This window comes from Microcaecilia unicolor, chromosome 6 (genome assembly GCF_901765095.1).
Source record: "Microcaecilia unicolor chromosome 6, aMicUni1.1, whole genome shotgun sequence".
Taxonomy (NCBI): Eukaryota; Metazoa; Chordata; class Amphibia; order Gymnophiona; family Siphonopidae; genus Microcaecilia; species Microcaecilia unicolor.
In genome coordinates, this window is record NC_044036.1 from 305,415,380 (window position 1) to 305,427,464 (window position 12,085).

General features: G+C 41.5%; 1 protein-coding gene across 3 annotated transcripts in view; it reads right to left on the bottom strand.

Moving 5' to 3' along the window:
• PMP22 (peripheral myelin protein 22) overlaps positions 1 to 12,085 on the bottom strand; it is a 50,239-nt gene that overhangs the window by 5,066 nt on the left and 33,088 nt on the right. For all 3 annotated transcript variants that reach the window (XM_030206187.1, XM_030206186.1, XM_030206188.1), the window contains one exon: positions 4,595 to 4,735. In XM_030206187.1, coding sequence (XP_030062047.1) covers positions 4,595 to 4,735 — 141 coding nt within the window. The remainder of the gene's footprint in view (positions 1 to 4,594; positions 4,736 to 12,085) is intronic.

Here is a 12,085-nt window from a genome sequence, read left to right on the forward strand (position 1 = left end):
GCATGCATATGAATATAGCATTTAAAAAAATCTTTTACGATACTTATGATTTGATTTTTTTTGGCTCTTAATGTTTTATGTTAATATTAGTTTTCTGTGCTGCCTTGACAGGGTTTATTTTCCTGGACCTGAATGATTGCTTAGTCAATTCCTATGAATAAATAAATAAATAGTTCTCATGTATTTGGTTGCCAAATGTTCTGTGTACTTCTCCACCAATGACATGGATGGAAGCAAGACACTACTGATAATGGTCATATTCTTGTTAAAATTGTATTTATATATTTAATGTTTAAAATATGTTGCTGTTTGGATAATTGTTTTCCACTTTTATCAACATAGCAAATTATTAGTGATATTTTTTTCTCTTTATGGAGCTCAGAAAGTTAAGCCGTTTATAGGGAGTAACGAGAAAAAAAAACCCTCAAATGCTTTAAATCAGTAGGTTTTGAGCAATAGTGGGAGGCTCACTCAAAGCACTGGCAGCAATTGTAGGGGGAAAGGGAACAGAGTCATCATACAGGTAAGTGAGTCACACCATTGCCTATCCTACATCCATCTTGTAAAGCCTCCACCTCTGCACTGGCAGTGACTTGGCATTTACAAGTCATCTGATTTTTTTTTAAATTTATTCTCCATGCCAGGCTGAGAATGAGTCACTCCACAGACATGAAAATGTTGTCCTCGGGCCAAAATGTAATGCCAAGCTTACCTAGTGCAGAGGGAAAGGACCAGAGGCTCTTGAATAGCTCTTAATACCTAATATACTGCTCCACCCATCTGACTTATATAATGTTCAGTTTCACTGTGTGATCACTTTCTCTTTACAAAGTGAAAATGTGCCCCCCTGGGCAGGTAGCAGCAGGTGAGCTCAGCAAAGAAAGTGGCGGAACTGTTGCAACAGTGATGCCCAAATCCACAGCCGCCAACATTTCAAGTGCTAAGCCTGTCATAATAACAGGGAAAGTGGCCAGCATTTGTCAAACAGGGTAAATGTTGGGCAAGCCCCCTGCAATTACCACACAAGCTTCTCACTAATTGCATGTCCGTAAAAGGGTCCCACAGTGTATGTAATATGATGCTGGGCTAAGCAAAACAAAGAACTGCCAAAGTGGTGTAACCCAACCCCCCCCCCCAAAGAGACTCCCCAACAAGAACTGTACCCTCCTCTGGCACAAAGATCCTCCCCGTTGTTCTTAATATGACCCTCCCCCACTCCTTACCTAGGAGATTTCCTGATTATCTAGTGAAGTAGTCTTCCTCCACTCTTGTCCTGTCTGGCTTCTAGTTTCAAAATGGCTGAAATGGCTCCTAGAGGCAATCTCATGGTACTAACGGGAGACTACCACTTGGTGTCATTCCGTGCCATTTTGAAACCTGAAGCCAGATAGGGCAGGAACAGAGGGGGACCACTCCCACCCTACCCACTAGCTAACCAGGCACGTCTGCTTATCTAGTGGGTACTCCCCCAGGTAAGTCTCAGGAGGGGGTTGGGGAACAAAGAAGAGGGGCTTTGTTCTGGCAAAGGAACAGGTCTATATCTGGAGGACGTTGGTGATCATCTATTACAGGGCCACGGCCATGCATGGTAGCATGACTACACTCTACACTTAACACCACTTTTTTAAGGCAACCTTAAATGTATCCATCCTATCAGCAGTCATGATAGCTAGCGTGTGGCATCAACCTGTTCTTGGTCACTGGCAGTCACTCCTCTAGCTCCTTTTCTACTCACGACCTATCCCTCTCCATTTTAAGCACTTAGTGTATTTTTACAACACTGGCTGGTTTAGTATGTGGTAGCCATTTGCACAGGTCTGAACTTACAGCTATTGCACGGTACAGCCTGTGAGAGCTGCATAATGGAGCTCAGTAAAAGGCCCCTATATGTATATTCAATGCTTCTCCATATACAATTACATATGGTGCTGGTGCTTAGCTTAGGACAGTGATCATAATAGCTGAATATTGACTAATCTGTGTCCAGATTTTTAGACGGACCTGCTTTGAACGGTTTAACAGCTTATCCATCTTGGGATATGGCGGATTCCCCCCCTCCCCCCGCTGTTGTTATAACTGTAACTTGACACAAAGAGGGGTTTCAGCATGCTCCAAGTGTGATGACAGCTCAAATGAAGGAAAATAAGCTAAAAGTATTTGACCAGACTTCAACCACCACACGACATGATGGAAAATTAATAAAATCCCACATTTTTCATTCAAGGTGGACAATAAAAATCTGCTAAAATAGAATGTTAAGCACATGAAAACAGGAAGGCTCAAATGTAGTGGGGAGGGGGGAGAATCCACCCATAGTTCCTTTTGCGTATTTGTTCTTCCCTCACTGCCTACCAATCACACATTACATCAAGGCCCATTCCCTTTACAAACACCTCTCTGCATTCCACAGCTAGCACATTTGCTTATTTCCGATCTGACGAAGAAGAGCAACCTTCGAAAGCTAATCAAGAAATGTATTAAGTTATGTCCAATAAAAAAAGGTATCATCTTATTTTCTTTTCCATGTTTTATTTTGTTTGATTTCTATTGATAACCTTAAGAGTGGACTAACATGGCTACCACACTCCTCTACACAACTATACAGCATCAGTTTACACCGGTGGTTCCCAAACCTGGTCCTGGAGGAACCCCAGCTGGTCAGATTTTCAGGATACACACAATGAATATTCATGACAGAGAGATTTACATACAACACCTCCACTGCATGCAAATCTCTCTCATGAATATCCATTGTGGGTATCCTGAAAACCTGACTGGTGCTGGGGTGCCTCCAAGTCCAGGTTTGGGAACCACTGGTTTACACTAAAACCATCTTAGAGTAGCATCGATAACTCAACACAGTACTGAGCCATCTAAGACATGGAGAACCTGGATCTAAAACTACAAGGTGTAGCTAAACATTTTAATTATGCTCAGATTAGTCAGCGAGTGGTACATTACATCTCGCCACCTGTATTTCCGACAACCTTTCTTTACAATCAGCTGTCTACTGGTGTGCAGTTTGCACAGCCACAACAACTGACTCATGTACTCCATTTTTAGGGCTTGCTATTGAGCTTAAAAAAAAACAAAAAAAAAACAGAGATGCCCTCAATTTACAAGCTTGCCTTTGAGACATGAATAACTGACACAAATGTTTATCTTGCGTAAATGACTAAGTCCCCATTTTCTAAAGCCTATACCCGGGATATGCTCATCTCAAATCCGAGTGTACGCAAACGGCAAGGGGGCATGTTTAGGGCAGGACAAGGTCATGGCAGATTCAGACATTTAGACTTAAAAAGATGAACATTGGGAGTTACACATGCTACCAAGCACGTTTAGGTCTTGGGAAACAGCTGCAGCGATTGGATGGGGAATTGTGCCCTAAGCTCCCAGCGACTTTTGGGCCACCAAACCCAAACTGGCAAGGGGAAGTGACGGGAACATAACCGGTTATGTTTCAAATATAACTAGTTATGTGCCAGCTTGAAAAACGGCAATATTATAGGTTTATTTTGCTGAAATGGATGTTTTAAGCTGCATTGCATCCAGTGCATAAACGTCTGTTTCTCCATATTCTAAAACAGGCTCTACATCAGCAGATTCTGTTCTAAAATATTAGTGAAACTTAAAAACGCACTGCTCTGCACGTCTCAATTTGGACTTCCACGACCTAAAATGGCGCTGTGTGCATTTTCCTAAATATAGGTGAAATTTCTGCCAAGCTTAAAAACCCCCAAGTTTCTAGCTTATATTTTCTTAAAATCATTCACCCAGATTAGGCCTGACTGAGTACCCGAGTTTAGGAGCCCAAATCTGAAAATGAGCACCAAGTTCCTCTTATTCTTCCTGCCCCCGGCTGTGCCTACATTTGGCCTAAATTAGGTTCTCTGTGACATTAGGATCCTAGTACAGCTAAACTCTTTCAACAACTGACTCCCTTTTCTATCAAATGGGCTTTCCTCCAATATGACTGCCCATGGTGGAGGCTGCAGCATGTGCAAGTAAGTCAAACACAGCGAGGGCGACAAAATGACTGAACAGCAGATGACGTCCAATGTATTGAAAATTTACAACATCCGAGACTCGACATAAGTCGTGTTTCGAACCAAAATGGCCTGCCTCAGTAGTCTAAAAACAAAATGAAAAATGCATATGTACATATAAAAAATGAATACATAAAAACATAAATAGATTCAGAGATATCTTGACACAGTATGAATGGAAGTCAAAATGGAATATGAATACGAAATGGATGCTGTAAATAAAGCTTCAATACATTGGACATCGTTGTCACCCTCACTGTGTTTGTCTTGTCTGTGAACCCGCGAGGGTCTGTGTTCTTCCGTTTTTTTATTGCTATGTTTACAGCACGCGCATCATAAAACCAGAAAGTGAAAGATAATGGTCATCGTGTCTTATATGCACCTTTTACTGTATCGTATCTGGGAACAATTTTAGCTCAAAAAAAAAAAAAACTAGTGGAAACCAGGATTCATTTAAGTGCTAGACTAGCCTGAGTGTGATGGAGGGTTCCAGCACACATGCAACTTTTTCATATCAAAACAGCCGACTGTTTCTCTTCACTTACCGGCAAGGATCTGGAAAAATCCAGTGATGTAAAATCTTCCCCCCTTGGTGAGGGTAAATAGTTGGCAGAAGAAGAAGAAGAGAGAGATGACACTGTAGATGATGGACAAAACCATCATAGCCTGGACAGACTGCAACCATCCTGTAAAGGAAGGGAGGGAAAAAAAAACAAACATTCATTGCATGAAAAAAGTGTTGCCATTTGTGCTGACTGCACAGCAAATTCTGTGTTCATTAGCTGGAGAACCTGATACCAGGCCAGGAACAGGATATGGCTAAATGTTTATGGGCTGAAATCCAGAGGCCTAGGCCAGCATTAATGAAACATTACCACCAAAGCTTTGGAAACATCTGCCCTCATAGCAGTCACCAACAACAGTTCATGCATCAAATTTACTTAACTATTGCTTTGCATCACTACTATAAATAGAAATGTGGCCCTTGCATTTGTGGACCTGTTTCAGAGATGCTGGATGTATGATTCGGTTGCAGATATCCCCAGCAAAACATACAATGCTCACAAGTGTATTTACTGTAGTAGATATTTTTACATGGTGTTAACACTGCATGTACTTAAGTGAATACCGATACAAGCCAACAGTGGGAAATAGACCAAGCAAACCAGAGACAGATGAGGAAACTTTAATGACTTGAGTAAAATTTATTGATAAAGAGTCAAGTCATTAAAGTTTCCTCATCTGTCTCTGGTTTGCTTGGTCTATTTCCCACTGTATCTATCTGTATCTGTTGTGGGATCTCAGCGGACCTCCACTGGACTCTTACGTGAATACCATCACATAATGGGCACTAGCCATCAGGCACAGGTTTGAGTGTGTGTATGGGGGGAGGGGGGGTTATGTCCCTTAGTATATGGGCTTTTTGACTTTTTCTCCCCATTTACTCAGGTCCTCAGCATCCCACTCTTTTGCAGTCTTCCCTCCCTACCTTCCCCCTTGCCTTGTCAATCTCTCCTCCTTGCCCTCCATTCCTCTCCCTCCCAGACTCCCTATCTTCTTCACACTCTATCCTGTCTCCTTCTCAATCCCCCTTTCACCCTTCCTTCTCAAATTTCATCTCTATCTCCTCACCCACAGCAGCTTCTATCTGTTTTTTTTTGCATTTAGAGGGAGCATTGTCTACAGACACAGATCCCAACCCCAACAGCAAAGGAAGGAAGGAAGGAAGGAAGAGCCGAGGTTGCCAAGTCTCGACACTACTAAAGTCAGGTACAGTGGTGGAAATAAGTATTTGATCCCTTGCTGATTTTGTAAGTTTGCCCACTGACAAAGACATGAGCAGCCCATAATTGAAGGGTAGGTTATTGGTAACAGTGAGAGATAGCACATCACAAATTAAATCCGGAAAATCACATTGTGGAAAGTATATGAATTTATTTGCATTCTGCAGAGGGAAATAAGTATTTGATCCCCCACCAACCAGTAAGAGATCTGGCCCCTACAGACCAGGTAGATGCTCCAAATCAACTCGTTACCTGCATGACAGACAGCTGTCGGCAATGGTCACCTGTATGAAAGACACCTGTCCACAGACTCAGTGAATCAGTCAGACTCTAACCTCTACAAAATGGCCAAGAGCAAGGAGCTGTCTAAGGATGTCAGGGACAAGATCATACACCTGCACAAGGCTGGAATGGGCTACAAAACCATCAGTAAGACGCTGGGCGAGAAGGAGACAACTGTTGGTGCCATAGTAAGAAAATGGAAGAAGTACAAAATGACTGTCAATCGACAAAGATCTGGGGCTCCACGCAAAATCTCACCTCGTGGGGTATCCTTGATCATGAGGAAGGTTAGAAATCAGCCTACAACTACAAGGGGGGAACTTGTCAATGATCTCAAGGCAGCTGGGACCACTGTCACCACGAAAACCATTGGTAACACATTACGACATAACGGATTGCAATCCTGCAGTGCCCGCAAGGTCCCCCTGCTCCGGAAGGCACATGTGACGGCCCGTCTGAAGTTTGCCAGTGAACACCTGGATGATGCCGAGAGTGATTGGGAGAAGGTGCTGTGGTCAGATGAGACAAAAATTGAGCTCTTTGGCATGAACTCAACTCGCCGTGTTTGGAGGAAGAGAAATGCTGCCTATGACCCAAAGAACACCGTCCCCACTGTCAAGCATGGAGGTGGAAATGTTATGTTTTGGGGGTGTTTCTCTGCTAAGGGCACAGGACTACTTCACCGCATCAATGGGAGAATGGATGGGGCCATGTACCGTACAATTCTGAGTGACAACCTCCTTCCCTCCGCCAGGGCCTTAAAAATGGGTCGTGGCTGGGTCTTCCAGCACGACAATGACCCAAAACATACAGCCAAGGCAATAAAGGAGTGGCTCAGGAAGAAGCACATTAGGGTCATGGAGTGGCCTAGCCAGTCACCAGACCTTAATCCCATTGAAAACTTATGGAGGGAGCTGAAGCTGCGAGTTGCCAAGCGACAGCCCAGAACTCTTAATGATTTAGAGATGATCTGCAAAGAGGAGTGGACCAAAATTCCTCCTGACATGTGTGCAAACCTCATCATCAACTACAGAAGACGTCTGACCGCTGTGCTTGCCAACAAGGGTTTTGCCACCAAGTATTAGGTCTTGTTTGCCAGAGGGATTAAATACTTATTTCCCTCTGCAGAATGCAAATAAATTCATATACTTTCCACAATGTGATTTTCCGGATTTAATTTGTGATGTGCTATCTCTCACTGTTACCAATAACCTACCCTTCAATTATGGGCTGCTCATGTCTTTGTCAGTGGGCAAACTTACAAAATCAGCAAGGGATCAAATACTTATTTCCACCACTGTATATGGATGGACAGATAGACAGAGATAGATTAACCCTCAACAGGCCCTTTTGCTTGAGCCAATTTAAACGTAACTGGCCAAGTCAATATTCAGTGCTGGCCAGCTACGTTTAATCCGGCCAAAGGTAGGCCTATTTCAGTGGCCCAATTTGACCGCCAAACGTAGCCGACGTGCTGAATATTCACAGATAGCCAGCTATGTCGCGCAATGTAGTCGGTTAGCCACTAAGCACTGACTGCAAATATTCAGTAGGAGATAACCGGCTATCTCCCACTGAATATTTGTGGATAGATGGTTATTTTTGATTTATTGATTTTCCATGCTTGATATACCACAAGTGATCCCTGAGACGACTATGCCGTATACAATTTCAAACACTAATTAACCAGCCAGGAGCCATCCCTGGCTAGTTAAATAGTACTGAATATTGGGCACTGGAAGGCCTTTCCATGCATTCATTAATATTTCCTTGGGTTACTTCCCCGAGTCTGAACCCTTTCACCTTCATCCTATGTGTTCCTCATTCCAGATCTTTCTTTCAATTGAAAGACTCGCCTCTGTGCATTTGTGCCACGAAAATATTGGTGTTAAATTGGCTCACTAAGTAATTATGTTGCTCGTACATCTCAGGATTGTGCCCAAAGTTTGGCAAGCAAATTTCAGCAAGTATTTACAAAATAGCAAATATGTGACTATTTAAGTGGGCACATATTGTTCTAGGCATTTATGCATATAATTGTTGCATAAATGTTGGCACCTACTTAACAGAATTACCTCAATAGAGACTTTTGTGCCTTTACAAATTAGAACCCCAGAACCAGTCCCTGTAGTGCTTAAATACCAACTGACTGGCTCAGAGAGCATAATTTGATTCTTAATCCCATAAAATCCAGATTTGTCTTTTTTTCCTAATAAAATAAATATTTCAGCACCCAAGCGTGTCCTCCTTTCCAACATTCCAGTACCACAAGCCGATACAGTACGGATTCTGAGTGTTTTGCTTGACTCCAATCTTTCCTTTAATCCTCAGATATCCCGAGTTGTTAGAAGCTGTTTTTACAAGCTTCGACTTATTTGATCCATCCACACCTTGATCTCTACCTTTTGGTTCATTCATTAGGAATCTCACAATTTGATTACTGCAATTCATTATACTGTAGAATTCATGTTAAAGGAAAGGGAAATGGGACTTGATATACCGCCTTTCTGAGGTTTTTGCAACCACATTCAAAGCGGTTTACACATAGTCAGGTACTTATTTTGTACCAGGGGCAATGGAGGGTTAAGTGACTTGCCCAGAGTCACAAGGAGTGCAGTGGGAATCGAACTCAGGATCTAACCACTAGGCTACTCCTCCAAGAGTTTACAACTCATTCAGAACACTGCAATCCACTTGATAACTAATATGAGGAAATATGATCATGTTACAAGGCACCTCAAAAATGCTCATTGGCTACCACTCAATCACCATATAACATAAAATTTTAAATTTTAGTTTACAAGATCCTAGCTATTGGAGAACCATTATATCTCTCGAGTGATCTTATCCCCTACAGTCCTTCGACAACTCTAAAGTCAGCTCAACAAAACCAGTTAATCATCCTCTCTTATCGTGTTATTATTCATTAACATATTAGGCGCTCTTCTTTCTCATTTCAGGGACCACAACTCTGGAATGCTCTTCCAGGCTCCCTAAGATTACAAGGATCACTAACAAAGTTTAGGGTACATCTTAAAACTTATCTTTTTAACGATGCTTTCAGCTGAACATTTATTTTCTGATTTTGGCTAGGGACTCTGTGGACTTTACTGAGCTTCCCCTTCCTTGTGTCTCTTCATGTTTCTTTCCAATCATTTTTGTAGTTCTACCCCTTCCTCAAAATCTGTTTGTCTACATTATGTCTTGTTTATCATTTGCATGAAGGCTGCCATACGGCGAGATAGTAAATTCTAAATAAACTTGGAAACCATTACAGACTGCTCCAAAAGTTGGTGTAAATGCGTGTTTACTCTACATGTGTTCTAGCACGTTATTGGGCAGAAAACAAAGGGTAGGGCAGTAGTTTCAAACCTAGTCCTGGAGGCACCCCAGCCACACAGGTTTTCAGGATATCCATAATGAATATCCATGAGAGAGATTTGCATGCATTGCCTTCACTGAATGCAACTCTCTTTCCCGAATATTCATTGCGGATATCCTGAAAACCTGACTGGCTGGGGTGCCTCCAGGACCAGGTTTGGGACCCTTTCAATGGAAGAGGGTGAATAGTGGAGTGCCACAGGGATCTGTACCAGGACCACTGCTATTTAACATATTTATAAATGATCTGAAAAACTTAATGATGAGTGTGGTGATTAAATTTGCAGATAACACAAAACTATTCGAAGTTGTCAAAACATATGCGGATTGTGAAAAATAGCAGAAGACCTTAGGAAAACTAGAAGACTGGGAATCCAAATGGCAGATTAAATTTAATGTGGACAAATGCAAAGAGTGATGCACATTGGGAAGAATAATCCAAATCATAATTACCCGATGCTAGCGTCCACCTTAGGAGTCAGCACTCAAGTAAAAGACCTAGGTTTCACTGTAGACAGTATGTTGTAATCTACTCAGTGTGTGGCGATGGTGGCCAAAAAAGCAAACAAGATGCTAGGAATTATTAGAAGAGGGATGCAAAATAAAACCAAGAATATTGTAATGCCTCTGTATCGCTCCATGTTGCTACCTCACCTTGAGTATTGCATTCAATTCTGGTCATCGTATCTCAAAAAATATATAGTGGAATTAGAAAGGTTCAAAGAACAGCTACCAAAATGATAAAGAAGATGGAACTCCTCCCGTACGAGTTATCAATAGAAATCAAACAAAATAAAACATGGAAAAGAAAATAAGATGATACCTTTTTTATTGGACAAAACTTAATACATTTCTTGATTAGCTTTCGAACGTTGCCCTTCTTCGTCAGATCGGAAATAAGCAAATGTGGTAGATGACAGTATATTTATAAGTGAAACATCCAAGCATTTCATTGACAGTCTAACAGGGTGGGGGTGGGTAAGAGGTATGCATGGGAAAGGCTAAAGAGGTTAGGGCTGTTCAGCTTGGAAAAGAGATGGCTAAGGGGAGATACGATTGAGGTCTATAAAATCCTGAGTAGTATAGAATAAGTAAGAGTGAATCGATTTTTCATTCTTTCAAAAGGTAAAAAGACCAGGAGACACTCAACGAAATTACATGGAAATACTTTTTCACTCAAAGAATAGTTACGCTCTGGAACTTGCTGATGCCTACGTTTTTTTTTTTAATCAAGAAAACAGTCATAGCATTGTATGTTGAACATTAGTTTCACTGGCAGAAAAAAGTACAAAACTACAGTACAGTATTTCTATATAAAAAGGGAAACACACTGTAATAAAGTACAGTATTTAAAATTAATGTACAGGTACTGTATATGCTACTGTACACTAAAAAAGTAAGTACTTAATTGCTTCAAGGCCGATTTTTGTTTTTCTGGTGCAAGATCATGTAGTCTTTTAAGACAAAGGAGTTGGATCACATTGCTTTCTTCCTGCTTTTCCAGCAAAGCCATTGCTGCACATTTAAAGGGTATGTGTCGGTCCCACATCAGCATTAACCTGGTGATCATCAGTTTCTCATTCATGTTCCTCGTCCCGTACCGATTCCATGATTTCATCATCTGTTATGATCCGATACCCTGGATCATTTGCATCACTGCATATCCATTCGCTGACATTCTCAACATCAGAATCAGAGTAACCAGGAACCTGTAGAAGGTCTTTGGCAATATTTTCAAGGGCACCTTCTTCTTCTTCTCCCTCTCTGTGTCTTTCTAATTTGTTTAGAGTTATGTTCCACGCATTTTTCAGGGTTTCGTTTTTAACCTGATTCCAAGCATCAGCAACCATGTTCGAACAATCTTTTATGTTCAATTGTTTTATGAATTGGATCATGCCACATTTTATGTTAGCCAAAAGTTTTTGTAGGAGTTGTTTCCAGTCGTTTCAATGAAACGATAACCCCTTGATCCATTGGCTGCATTACAGATGTCACATTTGAATCTACTTTCCTCTCACTCTAGGCTTTCTGCTGTAGGATGTGAAGATGCATTGTCCAACAATAAAATGACATCTCCATCTTTTACTGTACAAAGCCGAAATCTTTTCACCGCTGGTATGAAGCAAGTGAAATATCAGTCAAGGAAAACCTTGCAACTCATCCAGGCTTTTTTTTTTTTGGCTTCTGTACAACAGCAGCAGGTTATGTATGTTTTTGAACGCACGAGGATTTTTAGATTTACCAAGCAGCAACAACTCCAACTTATGACTACTGGTTGCGTTTCCCCCAACCAACAGTGTGATATGTTCTGTAGATGACTTGAATCCAGGAGCAGACTGCTCCTTGTGACTAACCAGCGATTTACTGGCGAACGATTTTCAATTCAGATCCATTTCGTCTGCATTATAAACACAATCAGGGCCATCGGTCTTGATAAGGTCATTAAATTGACCAAGAAAGTCATTAGCTACTGGTAAATTCGCAGAAAGTTTTTCGCCATGGATTTTGATTTGCCTTATTCCGTGGCGGTGCTTGAAATTTCGAAGCGGCTTTGAAGTCTGAATCCCCTTGAAACTGCTTATTGAAAAA